The sequence below is a fragment of the Crocodylus siamensis genome, chromosome 4, assembly GCF_052110815.1.
Source record: "Crocodylus siamensis isolate JL-2025a chromosome 4, ASM5211081v1, whole genome shotgun sequence".
Taxonomy (NCBI): Eukaryota; Metazoa; Chordata; order Crocodylia; family Crocodylidae; genus Crocodylus; species Crocodylus siamensis.
In genome coordinates this window covers 136,177,448-136,195,350 of record NC_143398.1, presented here as the reverse complement: position 1 = coordinate 136,195,350, position 17,903 = coordinate 136,177,448, and the positions used below count along the sequence as shown (strand labels likewise).

The 17,903-nt window shown below is 45.2% G+C and overlaps 1 protein-coding gene across 4 annotated transcripts in view; it reads right to left on the bottom strand.

Moving 5' to 3' along the window:
• Positions 1-6,464: 6,464 nt before the first annotated feature.
• The window catches only part of LOC149866542 (uncharacterized), a 53,120-nt gene continuing 41,681 nt past the window's right edge, over positions 6,465-17,903 (bottom strand). For 3 of the 4 annotated variants that reach the window (XM_090043871.1, XM_090043870.1, XM_090043869.1), the window contains 8 exons: positions 17,657-17,786; positions 16,638-16,712; positions 16,014-16,103; positions 15,337-15,491; positions 13,105-13,266; positions 12,481-12,551; positions 11,926-12,030; positions 6,465-11,634 (listed from right to left, as the gene is read on the bottom strand). In XM_090043871.1, coding sequence (XP_089899997.1) covers positions 11,480-11,634; positions 11,926-12,030; positions 12,481-12,551; positions 13,105-13,266; positions 15,337-15,491; positions 16,014-16,103; positions 16,638-16,712; positions 17,657-17,786 — 943 coding nt within the window. In that variant the 3' untranslated portion in view covers positions 6,465-11,479. Of the gene's footprint in view, positions 11,635-11,925; positions 12,031-12,480; positions 12,552-13,104; positions 13,267-15,279; positions 15,492-16,013; positions 16,104-16,637; positions 16,713-17,656; positions 17,787-17,903 lie in introns of those variants that run through there. The other variant, XR_016441916.1, reaches the window with a different exon arrangement.

Below are 17,903 nucleotides of genomic sequence, written 5' to 3'. Positions count from 1 at the left end.
GGCAAATTTCTTTGGTTAGATGTGATATCTTTTGTTAGACCAACTGAATAGTTTGAAATCTTGTGTTTTATCGTGTGAATTCTGTTTGCACACTAACAGTGCATGGCAACCTGGCTCTTTCTGTTATATCAGTTCCTGTATCACCCTTGTGGCCAGTACAAGTATGTTCCTTACAGTAATGTGTGGATGTGCCTTCAGTCTGATTTTATGCAAATTGTATCACTTCCCATGGTTAATTTGTCTTGGGCTCCCTTTGTTACATTCATTTTATTTTTCCTGCTTACTTGTCTCCCATGATTTCTAGTTATAACCTGTTAAATCAGCCTAAAAATTATGTTTCCTTCCTCCTTGAGGTTGGAGAAAATGTTTGTGTTTGTCATGATCATCCCCTCTGGTTATCTTCTAGCCAGAATACACAGGTTCTAGGTCCCCACTGCACACCTGGTTTGCCATTGGCATAGGGTCCTCTTTGCCTGGAGCTCATTTGCAGAACAGAAGCCTTAATTTTTCAGTGACTCTGCAGATCGTCTGGAATTTAACTCTTTTACCTCTGCTCTGTGTACGATAGTGGGACACAAAAGTGAATAAAGCAGTCCCGAGTATGATTTGCCAGAGTCCTTTGATATATGTGGCAGCATGTGAAAGGGCTTGCTCTGTTGGCAGGCCCAGTAAGTTGGCTGGGCTGGAGGAGACAGGTAATTTTTTGAGGCTTCTTCTCTCTGTTTATAGGAACACACAGCTGTCCTCAACATAAATGGAAACCAGGGGGAGGGGGGATTTACCACAGCTGTGCCTTTTGCTGAGGAATCCTTAGTTGCTGTACGGGCCCACATGGATAGGTTAAGAGCAGTAGGATGGAGAATGATCTAGGCCAGCAGTGCACAATCTCATTAGACTCAAGGCACCGTTAAGAAAATGCCAGCTCTTAGCTTTCACTTGTATCTTGACTACAGCAAACCAGTAAGGCTATTCTTCTCTTGCAGAGGGGTTAGGAAGACCACAACACATAAATATTTGTAATGCTATTTTCTATTTGAAATCCCTGGTTCTGTCTTGTGAATCATATGCAACTGTTTGCACACCCTGGGGTGGATACAGAGGGGGTGCGGTGGCACAGGTGCACTGCTTTCTCAGTCAATGCTGCTGGAAGAGCAGCAGCCAGAAACGGTAGCAGGAACCCTTAAGCTCTGCTACTTGAGAGAGAAGAAACCAGTGCTGGAGGGCTGCAATGAAGTAGGCAGCTGGGCAAGAGCCACCTGCACAAAAAACAAGCAGCCAGGGAAGGCCCCTAGGATTAAAGGGCAGGATGGGAGAGAGCAGTAGCTGTAGGTCAGTAAATTAAGCTTCAACACCTGAGGGCAGGTTGGGCACTGGATTAATTAGGAACTCCCACCCAAGGAGAAGGCCACATGACTTGAAGGGGATGGAGCCCCATTTATTAGAACCCTGGGCACTCAACCAGAGAGCTCGGTCTGGCCCTGATATCCCACCAAAAACTGCAACCTAGGCAGGAGTTCAACAGGGGGAGCCCAGGCAATACAGATGCCCAGGTAAGCTGCAAGAGCCAGCAGCTACTGGGCAGAAGTCTGCTGGGACCCCAAGAGCTGCAGAAGGGTTTTTTCTGTGATCTGTAGCTGGCAGAGTACTGGCAGACCAGGTGTGGCTGATAGGGGTGAAATGGAGGCCCCAGGTGGGGATGCCTAGAAAGCACCCTGCAGCAGGAGAGGCTAGGGCCCAAATAGAGCCCTTCCAGGGTCTGGGACCTAGGAGGCTGTGTAGGGGCGATAAAGCTAAATCATTGAGAGACTATAAGCAACCTTGCCCAAGGCCAGGGATGCCAGCGGGGCTGGGGTAGGAGCAGCCTTGCCTAGGGTCAGGGATTGGGGAGGGCTAGGTAGGGTGGCCATTCACACATCCCTAGAATACAAGATAGCCCTTTGGTGAAGGGTGGGGCCACTGGACCCCTTGGCTACCACAAAAAGGCCACCTTCCTCCTTCCCTCTCTGGCTGGCTCCAAAGCCTGCTCCTCCTCATTGTGCACTGTCCTGCCTCTGGGCACAGTCAATAGAATCATGAGGACAAATGATTGACATGCATTTCCACCGATGAATTGAAAAACAGGACTTTTTGCCATCTGTTCCTCATTCAGTGGACAAAGGGCTAAAAACAGGATGGTCTGGTATAAAACTGGGCCAATGGCCACTCTAGGGCTAGGACAATGTTAGACAGCTAAGGCCTGGAGGAAGAGACAGGGCCTGGAGAGTGAAGCAAAGGTGAAGGCTGAGGCCGAGAAAGATGAGCCAGACCAAGGGCTAGAGACCAGGTGGAGGGGGAAGAGGATCCTGGGAGCAGGGATGGTGTCATCCCTGCAGGGCTCCTCTTTGCTCCTGCACTCCCCCCTTTGCAGAATCCTGGATCTTCCCCTGTGCCTGCTTACCAGTGCTAATATCATGAGGCAGCCTGCTACACCCTTAAAAGGATCTTGCAGCACCTTGGTTGAGAATCACTGATCTGTGTTGTTCTTAACCAGGTATTTTGCTGAGCTTTCTTTTATGGCTTGTTAAGCAATGTGTGGGGTAGGCTGATTGGTTTGTTTTTATTATTAGTTTGTGGGAAGTGAGCAGCTTTTCTTTTGTGGCTCTGCACGGTGGCTTTGGACACTGTTGTTGCAGTCTCTTTGTGGGAGTGTTTGTTTGGGCATTTAGCTGCAGCAGCTTCATCCTTGTTACATGCACTCTAAAGAGGCTGTAAGATGTGCCCTTGTGCAAGGGTCCAATAAGCTATGTTGAGGAACACAGTGGGAGCCAGTTTTGGAAGTGTAAGTTCAGATTCTTGCTAATAAATGTGGACAGACAGGTTGGAAAGAGTCTTTTTTGGAAACCACTTGTTTATCTGTCCCATTGGCCTTATTTGGGACTTGACAGGAAGATAGGGAACTGGCTGGCAGAGACCCTGCTTTTCTGGTCCTTGTCAAAGATCAAAGTCTTTGATTTTAGACGCCGATGGCGAAAGGTCAGATGACAAAAGGGTCAGAAGCTAACACAACAAACTCTATGGTTGTAATGTATCCCTCTGTATTAACAGTGTTGCATATACACACCCCTATCTGTACCTCATTTCAAATCACTTAAGTTCCCACACTAGAGAGAGAAATTGGCCTTGACAATTCAGCACGAGAGATATCGGTACCCATAGTGACCAGATAAAAATTAAACTACTTTAATGAAGTTGTAAAATTAAATATACTATGCGTGCCATCCTGTGACCAAACAGAACCAGTACCACCCAAGTAAAAATAACCCCCCCTTTTTTATGGAACCTGAGCAAACAAAGAAAGCACAAGTGCCAACTCATTAATTATTTATAATTGGCGTATAGTAATTGGTCACCTGCGGAAAGTAAAACTTTGAAAGAACTTCCGCCCAAACCAGAGAGCAGAGAACGAAGAACTGTGTATACACTCAAGAAGAACAGATTGTGCACAACGAATGTTATCTCTTCTGCCTATGTATTATTTTTATTTTATTTTTTTTTTGGCGTACCCCATCTCATCTTACCGGTCCGTTTATCTCTTTACCTTGACGTTATCTTTCTTATCAAGAGCTCTTAGTAATCTGCAGACTGCAATGGCTTATATGAATCGCTCGGAAGCAACTGTCTTACCCACCCTGTAAATGCTGGGTAACATGATAGCTGCATGCTGTAACTAAATCAATCAGCTGCGCTGCCTACGCTCTAGCCATCAGAAGCGTAAGTAAAATAAATCTTTTGTGAAAACATCACGCTGTGTTTAAATCATACTGACTCCTGCTCACCGTTATCACCCACCTGCCCGGTCATAAATCCCCTTCCTCGCGCCAAGCTGGTCGTGCCGACCCAGGCTCACAGGTCAAGGGTGCACCGGCGGTATGGGGTGCGACAGTCCTGTTGTGTTAATGCAAAGGTGGCAAGGAACTCAAGTCCTTGGCATCTACTGCTGTATACATGTAGAGTCCTGACATTTGTTTTTGTAACTTGGACAGTGCAGAAGTCCTTTTATCAGTTTGGGCTAGGAACAGGTGTATTTATCCCTGGGCAAGTTATGGCTGTGTTTGTTCTGGAACAGAAATATTTCAGGGTTGGTGAGGAAGTTGGACAACTGGCTAGTACCTTAGGTGTCTGTACATGAATGCCTGGAGCCTGGGAAGCAAGCAGGAAGAACTGGAAGTCCTCATAGTCATGGAACTCTAATGTGGTTGAAATAACAGAGACTTGGTGGGATAGTTCGCATTACTGGAGCACTGTCATGGATGGGCACCAAATGCTCAGGAAGGACAAGCAAGAGAGAAAAGGAGGAGTTGGTCATTGTGTAAAAGAGCTGTAAGATTGCTCAGAGCTCCAGTATGAAACTGGAGATTGGTCTGTTAAAAGTCTCTAGGTTAGGGTCAGAGGCGAGAGCAACAAGGGTGATGTGGCAGGTGTGTGCTTTACGCCATCTGACCAGGAGGATAAAGGTGGATGAGGCGGTCTTCAAACAGCTAATGGACATATCCTGATCACAGGCCCTGGTTCTCATGGGGGACTTCAGTCACCCTGATATCTGCTGGGAGAGCAATACAGCAGCGCACGCACAATCCAGGAAGCTTTTGGAAAAAGCTGAGGACAACTTCCTGATGAGTGTTAGAGAGGCCAGTTAGGGGCTGTGCTCTTCTTGACTGCTCACATAAAGGGAAACATTGGTTGGGAAAGTAATAGTGGTTGGCAACATGGGCTGCAGCAACCACAGGATGATCAAGTAGAGGATCCTGAAGGAAGGAGAGCAATAGACTAAGGACCCTGGACTTCAAAAAAGCAGACTTGGATTTACTCAGGGAACAGATGGGCAGATCCCCAGGGAGGCCAGTCTGGGTTGGGGAAAGGGGTCCAGAAGAGCTGGTTGTATTTTAAAGATACGTTACTAATGGCACAAGAACGAACCATCCAAAGGCAAGTCGTCATGCCTGACCAACCTGATTGCCTTCTGCGATGAGGTGACTGGCTCTGGATATGGGGAGAGCAGTGGATGTAACTTTTAGCAAGGCTTTTGACACAGTCTTTCACAACATTATTGCAAGCAAGCTAAGGAAGTCCAGGTTGGATGAAGGGACTGTGAAGTGGATAGAAAACTGGATAGATCGTTGAACTTGAAGGATACTAATCAATGGCTCAGTGTTTAGTTGGCAGCCGGTGTAAAGTGGAGTGCCCCAGGAGTTGGTCCTGAGGCTGGTTTTGTTCAATATCTTCATCAACGACCTGGAAAATGGCAGAGTGCACACTCAGCAAGTTTGTAGATGACACCATTCTTGGGGGGGTGTGGGGGAAGTAGTAGATAAGTTGGTGGGTAGAACTAGGGTTAAAAGACACCTCAGTAAATTGGAAGATTGGACCAAAAGAAATCTTATGAAGCTTAATTAGGAGATGTGCAAAATCCTGCACTTAAGACAGAACAAACCCATGCACCGTGGGCAGGGGACTGACTGGCTAAGCAGCAGTTCAGCAGAAAAAATTACAAGGTTACAGTGGAGAATAAGCTGAAGATGAGCCATCAATTTCCCTTGTTGCCAAGGTTAATGGCATACTGGTTTGTATTAGTAGGAGCATTACCAAAAGATCAAGGGAAGTGATTCTTCCCCTTTGTTCAGCACTGGCGAGGCCACATCTGGAGTACTGCGTTCAGTTTTGGGCCTCCCACTACAGAAAGAACGTGGACAAACTGGAGAGTCCAGCAGGGGGCAATGAAGGGAGTTAAGGGGCTGGGGCACATGGTTTCTGAGGAGTGATTGAGGGAGCTGGGCTTATTTAGTCTGGAGAAGAGAAGATGGAGGGGTTTTAATAGTAGCAGTCAACTACCTGAAGGATGGTTCCAGAGAGGATAGAGCTAGACTGTTCTTAGTGGTGGCAGATGACAGAAAGAGCAATAGTTTCAAGTTGTAGGAAGGGAAGTTTAGGTTAGATATTAAGATATAGTTTTTCATGAGGAGGGTAGTAAAGCACTGGAATAGGTTACCCAGAGAGGTGGTGGAATCTCCGTCCTTGGAGGTTTTTAATATCTGGGTAGACAAAGCCTTGACTGGGATGATCTAGTTGGGGATGGTTCTGCTTTGAGCAGGGGGTTAGACTAGATCGGGATGGGCAAAATCCGGCCCGCCAGGCCATTTTATCCAGCCTGTGGGGCCCCTAAAAAATGTAGAAAGTTAATATTTATCTGCCCCTGGCTGCCTATCATGGGGCCCTCAATGGCTTGACAAAACTCAGTAAGCAGCCTTCCACCCAAAATAATTGCCAGCCCCTGGACTAGATGAACTCCTGTGGTCTCTTTCAACCCTGATGTTTCCCTCCCCTGTTATGCTATGAAAACATGTGCTGGTTTAGTAATGGTAGAACAAATGCAAGTGCCTAGTCTCTCACAGTGTAAAAACAAAAGGATTTTCAGCCAACTTTAAAGATAGCAAATTTAATATAAATAAAAGGAAACATGTTTTTAATCCAATGTACAATTATCTTGGGAAACTGGAAGCTCTGATTTGTCACTGAGACCAGGAGCTTAGTCAAATACAAAAAAGGATCAGTTGCTTATCCAACTGAGAATACACAGACTTTCAATAGTAAGGATTTTTTTTAAAAAGAGAGGAAAAGTAAACTGTCATGCTTTGGGGCATAAAGATGACCTTTATCTGATAAAGATAATGACTACTTTGGTGATTCTCAACCAGGGTGTTAAAGCACTCTGGAATGCCCTGAGATTTTCAAAGGTGCTGCAGGGTACCATGCAATGTTAGCACTGTTAGGTGTGCAAACGTGATTCACAAGATAATCCCAGACATTTTCAAATAGGAATCCACAACGTTAAAAACATTCTTACCTGTTGTGGTCTGAGTTCCTTGCAACAGAAGAATTAATTGCTGTATTATTTTTCTTTAGTCAAAAAAAATATGCTTTTTCTGAGGAGTATCTTGAGTCTAACCGGGGTGCCTTGAGCCTAAAAAGGTTAAGAACCACTGGACTACAGTTTGCCTGGGTAAGTTTTTTCCATTACATGTTGCAGATTTTTGCTCTAGATCATTATCAGGCAGGATTCAAGATGATATGGACTACTGATCTGTTCTGGTGTGGGAGTTCCCTTGTTCCAACAGACTATCCCCTCAAAAGACGTGTGTGTTGACTTTTTGAGAGGGTTGTTGGTTTGTAGCCATGTTGGTTTAAGGAGATATGTAGGCAAGGTTTTTTGGGTAGACATGATATCTCTTATTAGATCAACTAAATAGTTGGAAAAAAGTTATCTGCAAAGTTTCGGGCACAGGCTTGCAATTTACATTTTCAATGACCTCCTGTCACACTCCTAGCTTCTTTCCTACCTTGAAGATCTCAGAACAGCAGCAGTCTCCCAATGCCTGAAGAAAGGTGCTTGTGTCCAAAAGCTTGCAAAGAATTGTTTTCCAACTACTCAGTTGGTCTAATAAAAGATATCGCATCTACCCAAAGAACCTTGCCTGACTTTTTGAGAGGGTGTTCCTGGGCAAGGCCAATTGTTCAATGGGTTGTGGCACGTATTAGAGTTATTGTTTCTCAGCCTTTTAGCTCAGATCAAGTGCATCTCCAATCCCAGATTGTTTACGCTAGTGGTTCTCAATCTCATCAGACTCAAGGCACCACCTTGGAAAATATGAACTGCTCTTGCTCTCCAGAACAAATAATGGGCACACCTAACAGTACTAATATTGCGTGGCACCCTTAAAAGGATCTTGCAGTACTCCTGGGTGCCACATTGGTTGAGGATCCTTGTTCTGGAAGGGAGATCTTATACTTGGACTGAGCTAGGATTAGGATTACAATGTCCATCTCTTGCTACCTTCCCTGGTTGGAAGTAGGAGCAGTGGCTAGTGTTGTTGAGCACCACTTGCAGCTGTCAAAACTGATTGTGGGTTTATTTTCAGTTCCCTTCAAAGCAGCACTGGGTCTAGCCAATAGTCAGTGGTCTAGTCAATGGCTGTCTAATTGGGATTAACCTGTGGCCCCCAGGCTCCCAGTCCAGGTGCTGTTCCCCATATTGTTGCTGCCCATGCTGGAGTCTCTGGGCTCCACTCCCTCCTCCAGCTGCTTCTTCCTGAAGGAGCCTGTAGCCTGGGGACTGAATGGTGTGGGAGCACTGGTATGGTACAGGGCAGGAAGCAGTCCCTACTGCTTGGTTTTGGGGTAGGGGTGCAGGAAGGGGCAGGGGCATGCAGTACAATGTGTGGGCTCTAGGACAGTGCAGTGGGGGAGGTACCTGCTGTGTGGCAGGGGGTGCCTGTATAGTGTAGAATGGCATGGGGACCTGGTATCACCCAGTCGCTCAGAAGTTGGACAGCCCTGGTCTAGTCTGTTGAATAGCTGGGAGGACATGACCCCTTCATATCCTCCAGGGTCAGTTTGTTTGATACAAAATGTCCCATCCCCCAGGCCTCCCAGGTCATCCTGGCATAAAGTTGTCTGGTGACAGATAAGAACATGATGTGGAGATTACAGCAGTCATTTCATGGAGTTTAACTTCCCCTTCCATGATAGCAAGTCAACAGGGTCAAATTCAGTGCATCCTAAAGTACTTAATGAATTGGCTGAGATTATTGCAGAGTCACTGGCTGTTCTCTTTAAGGACTTGCAGAGGTCACATGAAGCCTTGGAGGACTGAAAAGGGATCTATTATTGTTCATCTTTAAGAAGCAGGAGGAGGAGGATCTGAAGAACTGAAGACCTAAAATCAGACTCCACATATCTGAAAAGTGTGGAGCATACCAAGGAATTTATTTCTAAGTGTTCACAGCAGTGGTTCTCAATCTTTTTAGACTTGAGGCATTCCTAGGAAAATGCCAGCTCTTAGGTTTCACATTTTTCTATAGGGGGAAAAAAATAGAATAGTTTTTCCATTGCAAAGAATGTGGAAAGATCACAACCATGGATACCTGTTTGAGATCTCAATTTTGTGAATCATATTTAACATTGTTAAAAGGATCTCAAGGCACCTCAGGGTGATAAATACTGATTTAGAGGATACCAAGGTGATCAATCAGTAACAGTCAAAAGCAAGTCATGCTTGATCAACCGGACCTGTTTCTCACAGGGTGACAGGCTGGGGTAGGTGGGGAGGAGGGAACAGTGGGCATAATATACCTTGGCTTTGTCAAGGTTTTTGACACTTTCTCCTATGACATTCTTACAGGTAAACTAAGAAAATATAATGTAGAAGCATCCACCTTAAAGTACTTCCATAACTGCTTGGATCAAGATGTTCCAAGAGTAATAATCATCAGTGATTTGATCTTTAATTGGAAAGAATAATGGAGTGGGAGTTCCTTGGAGTCTGATTTTTTAATTTTTATTTGGTATCTTCATCAACATTTTGGAGGACTGAATTGAGTATATGTCTTGCAAATTTGCAGATGATTCCAAGTTGGGTGGAGTTGCAGACACTTTAAAGAATAGGATTAGGATTCAAAATGAGCTTGGTAAACTAGAAAATTGGTTGGAAATTAATCGCTTTAAATTCCATAACGACAAATGCAAAGTCCTGCATTTAGGAGGGAATAATCGCATACACAAATACAGACTGGGTAATAACTGGTAGAAAAGGACCTGGGCCATAAAATGGATAGGAGTTAAGTGTGTACCTGTTATATATATAAAAAAAAAAAAAAAAAAAAAAAAGTCAATAACATCCTGGGCTGCATTAACAGTACTGTTGCATGCCTAGTTAAAGTGTTTCCTCTGATTTAGCACAGAGTTGGCAATTATTTCAGGCACAGAAAAACTAGGGAAAAATAAGAGTAAACATTGTATATATTAATAAGAGAAGTGCATGAGTTTATTAGGACTGAAAAGCATCTTAAGTATTTTCTTTTCTGTCTCTTTTTAAATCCAGCTTAAACAACTGACACACAGGCTGGAACAAGCTGTGTCTGGTACATTATAAACAGGATCTTTAAAGGCAGAAAGGGCACTACAAAAAACCAAGAGCCGGAAATAGCAAGGTAGATTACTCTCTAAACATATTAGAATGCATTAGAAAGCGCATATTGCTTTCTGTCTTTGGTGTGTTTTAAATTCTCAGTCTTGATTTTGCATTAACATAATTAAATGCAAAACCCCATTCTCTTGTTTAACAGAGAAGCAAAAAATAAAAAAGTATAGTTGAAGCAGTGTTTACCCACAAACAGAATATGCAGAAAAGCAGGACAGCATACAAACTTGTACTTGGAGCCAGATGAGCCTGTACAGGAATAAAACCTTGACAAAGTGCAGTTTTTGAAAATCTGTGGTGGCTGACTACTTCCATGTGTCTTATGAATTGTGCAAAATGTTGCATGGAGTACCGCATCGGCTATCATAGGTTATGTATGTGCAATGCAGTTCCACTTCCCTTAACCTTGGTCATTTTGTGCAGGGCACGTACCAATACCTAAAAACAAAGCCTTCGCCAAGGAGTTAAAACTAAAACAAAAAAAAGACTAGTGTTTGAGTGACCCACTGGTCCAACTTGAGATGCCTTAAAGGGACTCACTTTTTGAAGGTGGGTGGTCAGCACTTCCTGCAAGTGAGACTTCTTCAAGAAATCTTCAGTAAAGCAGCCAGAACTCTCTTTTCATTTTGGAACTTTTTCATGAAAGAAAAGCATCTCGCCAAAAAGGAGGCAACAATACTGCTCAGAGGGGAAAAAAATTCTCCCTCTTGCTGGCCAGAAAAAAACCCAGCAAATGACAAGCCAATGAAACTTACTGGCACAAGTGCACAGAACATGTTTCAAGCCAACAGAACAGCACCTACTTACTTACATCAGTAGAAAAATTCGCCCATTACATAGATGCATTGTTCAAAATGGGCAGCATCATGTGGGAATCAAGACTACCTAAAAGGACCTGAAAGAGGGTGAAAATGTAAAGCTTTTCCCAACTCTTAAATACAGTGTGCTTTGCACTTCTATATTCCCTTACTTTTCAGGAACTCCAAAACGCTTTGCAAATACTAATGAATTTAGCCTCACAAACTCCAGTGAGGTAGGTAAGTATTGACCCCATTTTACAGACGGGGAAACTGAGGCAGAGTTCTCAGATGACTTGCCTAAGGTCATGCCTCTTGTCAGTAGCAATGCTTGGAATAGGTTTCCAGGAGTCCTGACTCAGGCAGTCCTTTGTTTCTTTGATTACAGTCCATCTTGGCACAATGTAAGCAATATGTGCAGCCTTTCCCTTCCCCCTCTTCTACTGCTTCTGTAGTCCTGATGACCCAAAGGAAGCGATATCTTTATACATATATATAATTTTTTTTTTTTCTCCTCACAAGCGTTCCTTCTTTCTTTGGTAATAGCACTTTGATGCAACTAACGCTGACTTTCAATCTTGGCAAAAGTGCACGTGTTCTGAAGCGTACTAAGGAAACATGGCTTCTCCATGTGCTGGAGATGGTAGGGGTCTGTATGGGAAAAGGAGACTTATTTCTGGCAGAAGACCTGCTGCTTGGCATTCTTCACACGCTGTTCCTCTTTCAGGTTCTTCTGCCGCACATGTTTGCTGGATATCCCCTCCACGTAGTCTGAGGGGAACCAGCCTCTCTCTCCATCTGAAAGTCTTATTCCTTCCATCCAACCTGCAAGGGTGGAGAGCAGACAAAGGGGTGTTATTCGGTCAGTTTGCTTAGATTTTTTTTCTTCCCCTACCAATAGACTAAGAAAAGAAACCCTCTATGTTAAATGGCCTATGACTAGGTAAGGACCCAAGTAAAGAAAAAAGAGACTCCTTTTTCAATCCCATAGTCAGGGTACAGAGAGTTTCTGAGAGGAAAGACTCCTTCCTCATCTTTTGCACAGATTAAAAGCTATTGCACTAAAACTCTGCTCACACTCCCTTCATCAAGATGGTTGAAGCTCATTCCACTCACCGTCATTGCTGTTCTGCATAAGCATGATGATATCGGCTTTCTCTAGGGACAGCTCATCATTCTCCCTGGCTTTGTATGCCCTCAGGCATTGAACCTGGGGTGCATCTAAGAGACAAGGGGAGAGACTGTAATGACACTAGAAGGGTGAGGATGACCATGAGGGTCAGAGGCAGAATCAGTTATAGGGTGATGGAACCGAGAGTAGGGACCACACATCCCCTGAGGGATAGGGGAAGACATCATTGGGGTTGGACACAGCACCTGCAGGAGAGGTGGTGGAAGAGTGGTTCTGTCAGGCAACATGCCACAGTGAGAACCTGAGGTTGTAAGGCAGCAGTGCCTAAGCGGCAGTACCTGGGGAAGGGGGGAAGCCCAAGCAGGTCACAAGCTTTACATGTTTGAAATAAAGTGGAGGGTTGATGGGCTTCTTCAGATTCACTCCTGTGTTTGGTCTTTTTTTTTCCCCCGCAACCCTTTTGTGTAATCCACCTTACAGCACTTGCTCCCCAAGCTGTCTCCCACCACCCCAAACCACTACCACCCCTGCAGTCTCACCTGGGCTTTCTAAGAGATCAGGTTCTCCTCGTGGCGGGGCCAGGACAGAGATCCACCGCAGCTTCTCACTGCTGGAAGATCCAAAATGCAGGTGTTAAGCAGGCAGAGGGGAACTGCCAGCAACATTTAGCAAGATTGGGTGGGAAATGTTCTGAGAGACCTGCCACTGACTCTTGAGGGAAGTGATAAGAGAGAATAAGGCAAAATGAAAGATACGGAAGGAGGAGGTTGAAAGTGTTTTTGGAGTCCAGGAGTCACTTTCTATGTTCTGTTGGGGGGCTGATGTCCCAGATGAAGTCTTAAGAGCTAGAGATGTGTAAATGGCTGGCTTGGCAGTTGTGGGATGGAGTTTCAAGATGGGAAGGAGACGGATACTTCCATTGAGGGGATTAAGGGTTTAGGACAACAGGGCACTAGGATGGGTTTGAGGTGTTTGGCAAGCGGATATCTGGGAAGTAGGGTGTAACGCTTGCAACTCTAAGCTTGTCTCTCCATAGACTGCTGCCCCCAGCAGATGCTGTTGGGCTTGCCTGGCCATGCAGCTGAGGGATACTGTGCTTTAGCAGCTGCAGCAGTTACTGCAGGTGGTGTTGGGTCTCGGCCAGGGCAGTTTCTGGCTCTTACTGTGTCTCCGTGCGGAAGAGGAATTCCACTCTCTTCCCCTGGTTGTTCTGAAGCAGGAAGAGACGGAAAACATTCTTGTTTGTTCCATGCAGCTTCACCTCGCACTTCTCCCCGCGCACGTCTGAGAATGCAGCATGGTCGAACACCACAAAGCGCCCACCCCTGCATGAAGAGAGGATAACAGTCTGCTTTAGCTTTGTGCAACCTATAAAGGATCTAAAAATTGGGGTGGCTTAGAATCATAAATGAAAAAAAAAAAACAAATTCCCCCCCCGCCCCCCCCGAAGTCCTCCTGTCCTTCCTTCATGTTGGGTATACCAAGCCTCATCTTCCACTGTCTTTTAGAAAGTCTCCTTGGAGAAACAGAGAATAGGAAGAGGAAGTGGTTGCTGTGATTTGGGGTGGAGTTTGAAGGGGAGGAGGTTTTTGTTTTGTGCTGGGGGGAGGGGGGGGCGTTGTTTTTCAGCCTTGTGTGATTACGTGTATGAAAGGGCCAAAATTGCTGAAGTCTTTTGACAGCGTCTCTGTCATGTGTTCATGCCTGTGAAATAGCTTGACCTTTCTAAAGAATGACTTCCAGAAGAGTGCAACTGACCTGAAGAAGAATGCATTAAATTTACAGACAAGATTTCACAGATTTCATAGACATTAGAGCTGGAAGGGACCTTGGAAAATCATTGAGTCCAGCCCCCTACCCCAGGGGCAGGAAGTCAGTTAGGGTCAACGGATCCAGCAAGATAAGCATCCAAATGTTTCTTAAAAGAGTCCAGAGCAGGTGCTTGCACCACCTCTGGAGGCAGTCTATTCCAGCCCTTGGGGGCTCGGACAGTAAACAAGTTTTTCCTTGTATCCAGCCTGAAATGGTCTTGGAGGAGTTTGTGACTATCTGACCTTATCATCCCTTGGGGTGCTCTGATGAACAGGTAAATTTGATATCTTTTATTAGACCAGCTCAAACAACTGGAAAAATTCTTCTTTGCAAGCTTTCAGGTATAAACACACTTTGTCAGGTTGAAAAAGGATCTGCAGTCAGTGCGTGCACTTCCTGGATGGAATGAATAGTAAAGAAGCCAGAGGCTGGTATGCATGCAAGAAAGTCAGTCTATCCAGGAAGAGCACACACTGACTGCAGATGCTTCCTCAGCCTGAGGAAGGTTATTTATACCCAAAAGAATTTTTCCAACCATTTGAGCTGGTCTAATAAAAAATATCAGATTTACCCAAAGGATCTTGTCTATCTATGTCCTTAGACCAGGGGTTCTTAACCTGGGGTCCACAGACCCCCAAGGGGTCTGTGGATAGATTTCAGGGGGTCTGTGAACTTGGATGGGAAAAAAAAAATTATATCTTTATTTTCATTAACCTCTAACTGAAATTTAGCATTTCCTTCAATTATGAATGTAGGCAACAAACCACAGTAGTATTAGCAGTACCTGTGACTTTGTCACCAATAGAAATCACAGATATTTTCATATCACATTACAGTTGTTGCAGATATCTCAAAATATCATTTACACTCCTCACTACTTCGAAATTATGGTAGTTATTAGACCCGCCGCTAGATCGCACATGATCGTAGTCTTCCTGTCTACAGACGCTCATTATTCTGAGAAGGGGTCCATAGGCTTCAGACTGCCAAAGGGGTCCATGGCACAAAAAAGGTTAAGAACCCCTGCCTTAGACCAACACAGCCACAATCTATAGCCCACTAAACTTGGACAACATTTTTTTAATGTATCCCAACCATGCACTGCATCCAATAAAAGATATCGCCTGCAAAAATTTTTGACCTTTCTAATTTTTAAAAGGGGGATGAAAAGGTCTTCCCACCAACTACTTGGGTTTCAGTTTCTTACTATGCCAGTGGACTGCTGGTTTTCCAGTCATGCAATCAAAACCAGGGTGAGAACTCTTTTAGCTCTTGAGTAAAACTCAGCCTGCATGCAGTCACACTCTTACATGTGTATTTGCACCTTAAAGATTGAGGGCTTGGGGGGTAAACAGAAGGAGGATGTTGCAGAGTGGAATGGACTACAGAACTACACCACTGGGCAGCATGTTGTAAAGCTTGCTTCTGTTACATAATGTGGGCTTGCTAACTTGAGAAATGTAGCTAGCTAAGGTTGCCATCTACTGGCTGGCAAGCTGAGACAACAGAGAAGGATCCTGCCTCACCAACATCTGGACCAGAGATGAGAGCAGCTGGTAAGAGATGCATTCTGAGAGACTCACTCCTTGGGACGAGACAGGAGCAGGCAGTCATTGAAGAGGTGCAGGTATATAGGGCGTGTGGTGACTTTCCACTTTGGACTCAGGCTGTTGAAATCCAGTGCTGTCAGCTCCCCGCATTTCACCAGTCTTCTCGACTGTGAGATCAGTGGGAAAATCTGAAAGATAGGATGAGTGCTGGCATCAGATCCCCATGGAAACCTATGCTATGAAGCTGGGGTTCACCTGCAACCCTTTGCTAGAGGTAAGAGATGAGGCTTGAGCTTGCTTTTATCTCCCCACTTGGCAGTGGGTAAGTCAGTCTGAGTCTCCTTCCTTCCAACTCCAGTACAGGACTGAAGAATGGAGCTGTATGGATTCAGCTCCGACCCTTCCGGGCAAAAGGAAGAGTCAGGCACTGGGATGGTTCCCTCTTCTGCCACAGAAGTAAGATACTGAAGTTGGGACAAATTACTGGGGAAGGAGGGCCTTGGAGGGAGTCTTACCCTGCACTTGAACTCCATTTTCTGTTCAAGTATTATTCATTCTAGTTCATACTTGTTCCTCAGGTGCTGAAGAGCAGAGTGTGGGATGGGTGGGATATGTGAGAGAGCCTGGACTGAGGTTACAGGGCAGGGCTAGCAGTGGTGGACTGGGGCAGGGAGAATTTAAAGTAGAAATCAGGGTGGATGGGTCCTGACCTTGCACTCAAACTCGATCTTCTGACTGAGGTAGATCAGTTCCTCTGTGCTCTTCATGCGCTGGACATTCTCATTGCAGTCCTTGATGAGCTGTAGAAAAGCAAAACCTCTGTGAGGAATCCCCTGCTTAAAATCCTTCAGCAGAGACAGTGATGGGTGTCCCCTGCCTCAGTGTTCTGCTTTTTTGCTTCCCAGTGGGTGCATCTACACGAGACGCTTACTGTACATTGGCCTAATAATGCTACACAGTAGCATGTTACAGTAAAAACCGGGCTAATCGCCTACTGCACAGTGTTATTAAGTTAATGTGCAGTAAGCACCACTAAATAACCATGTTCCACTGCTAATGCACAGTAACTTTAGGTACTATGCATTTAGTTAGTCCTTTATTAAGGAAGTAGTAAACTATATGTGCAGTATCTAAGGCGCATTAAGGAATGTGTAGATGCGCTCAGTATGTTTCACTATCCCATGAGCAGGAAAATCCCATGAGCTTTTTAGTATGTTCCTTGTGCAGTTGCCCTTATATAGGACCTCTTGAACTGCATGTCCAGCAGCAGTGGCTAAACTAGCCTTGCCAGCTGGATATGCTATTACTGAGAAAAACAGGCTGGTGCCTCATACCTTCTCAAGTGCATCATAAGCCTGTGTGGCCTGCACCTCTTCCTCAGAGCCAAGCCGTGTTCTCTTCAATATATTCTGGGGGGGGAAAAAAACACAAAATCATCTTCAGAGTGGAGGTAGAGAAAAGACTGAGGTATGAGATTAGGAGGGCAGCAGATCTGAGGAAGTGAACAGATTGAGGGGATTGTGCAGATGACAATCAGAAACAGATGTGAGGACAGGAACCCAAATGAAGAAGCTGAAGCTCTTTGCAGGTGTAACAGACTCGGTGACCACATGCAATTTTTTATGTTCAGGGGAATGGCCATGAAGCAAGACAGTACGGCCTACGTACACAACTGCTTTTGGTCAATACCACCTGTAAGATGGGGTTAGTACAGTCCCCCAAGACTCTAAATGGAGCTATTCAAGCAATGGAAATCCCTTCCAACAAGGACATTCCACAAGCTTTAATTTTTCCCCACTAAAATGAGACAAAAATAACGTGTAGGCATGGAATTTCTTTCCAAAAAATTCTGTGTTGGGAAAACCAGTAGTGTTTCAGGCAGCCAGCCAACAAAAATCAAAAATCATTTGGTGGTATTTTGGCAATACTGTCTTCTCCCTGCAAGCAACGAGTACAACTGAAGAGAATCCTCCCTCCTCCTCCTCCAAGCAACCTGCTTCTTTTGTAGGCTTCACTAACTCTTATCTGTTTTCACATGCAAATTCTGTCATTGATTTTAGACACAGGATGCACTTTTAAACCACAGATCCAGGCAGTGTGGGTGAGCACATCCACCATAACCACCCTATGGCAGAAGAGCACCAAGCAAAAATAGCCACAACCGCAAGGTGCAGGCCTGTGTGCAGTCTGGTTTCCTTCCTCTTGCCCTAAGTTCCTCTCTCTTTAGCTGCCTGGTTTTGGAGAATGTGCCTGTTCAGTGACCTGCAGTTGAGAGTGCAGCAAGACAGTGCAGTAGGGGAGGAGGCAGTGGTGTGTACAGGGACTGAGATTCCTGTGCTCCCAGCACTATTACCTGCAGGAGGAGCTTGAGCCGGGTAATGCGTTGGAAGGGGAGGATGAGGAAGGATTTGAGGGAGAGGCGCTGGCACACTGGGTCACTCTCCAGTCTCTCCAGGACTTGCTGGAACCCTGTATTTCCATTCCTGCCAGAGAAAGAGAAACATGGGACCCATGCAGCATCACCGCAACACCAAGGGGAGTCCTCTCAGTGATGAGACAGGCCTCTGATTTTCACCTCTGGGCTGGGACTCTCCCTGGGT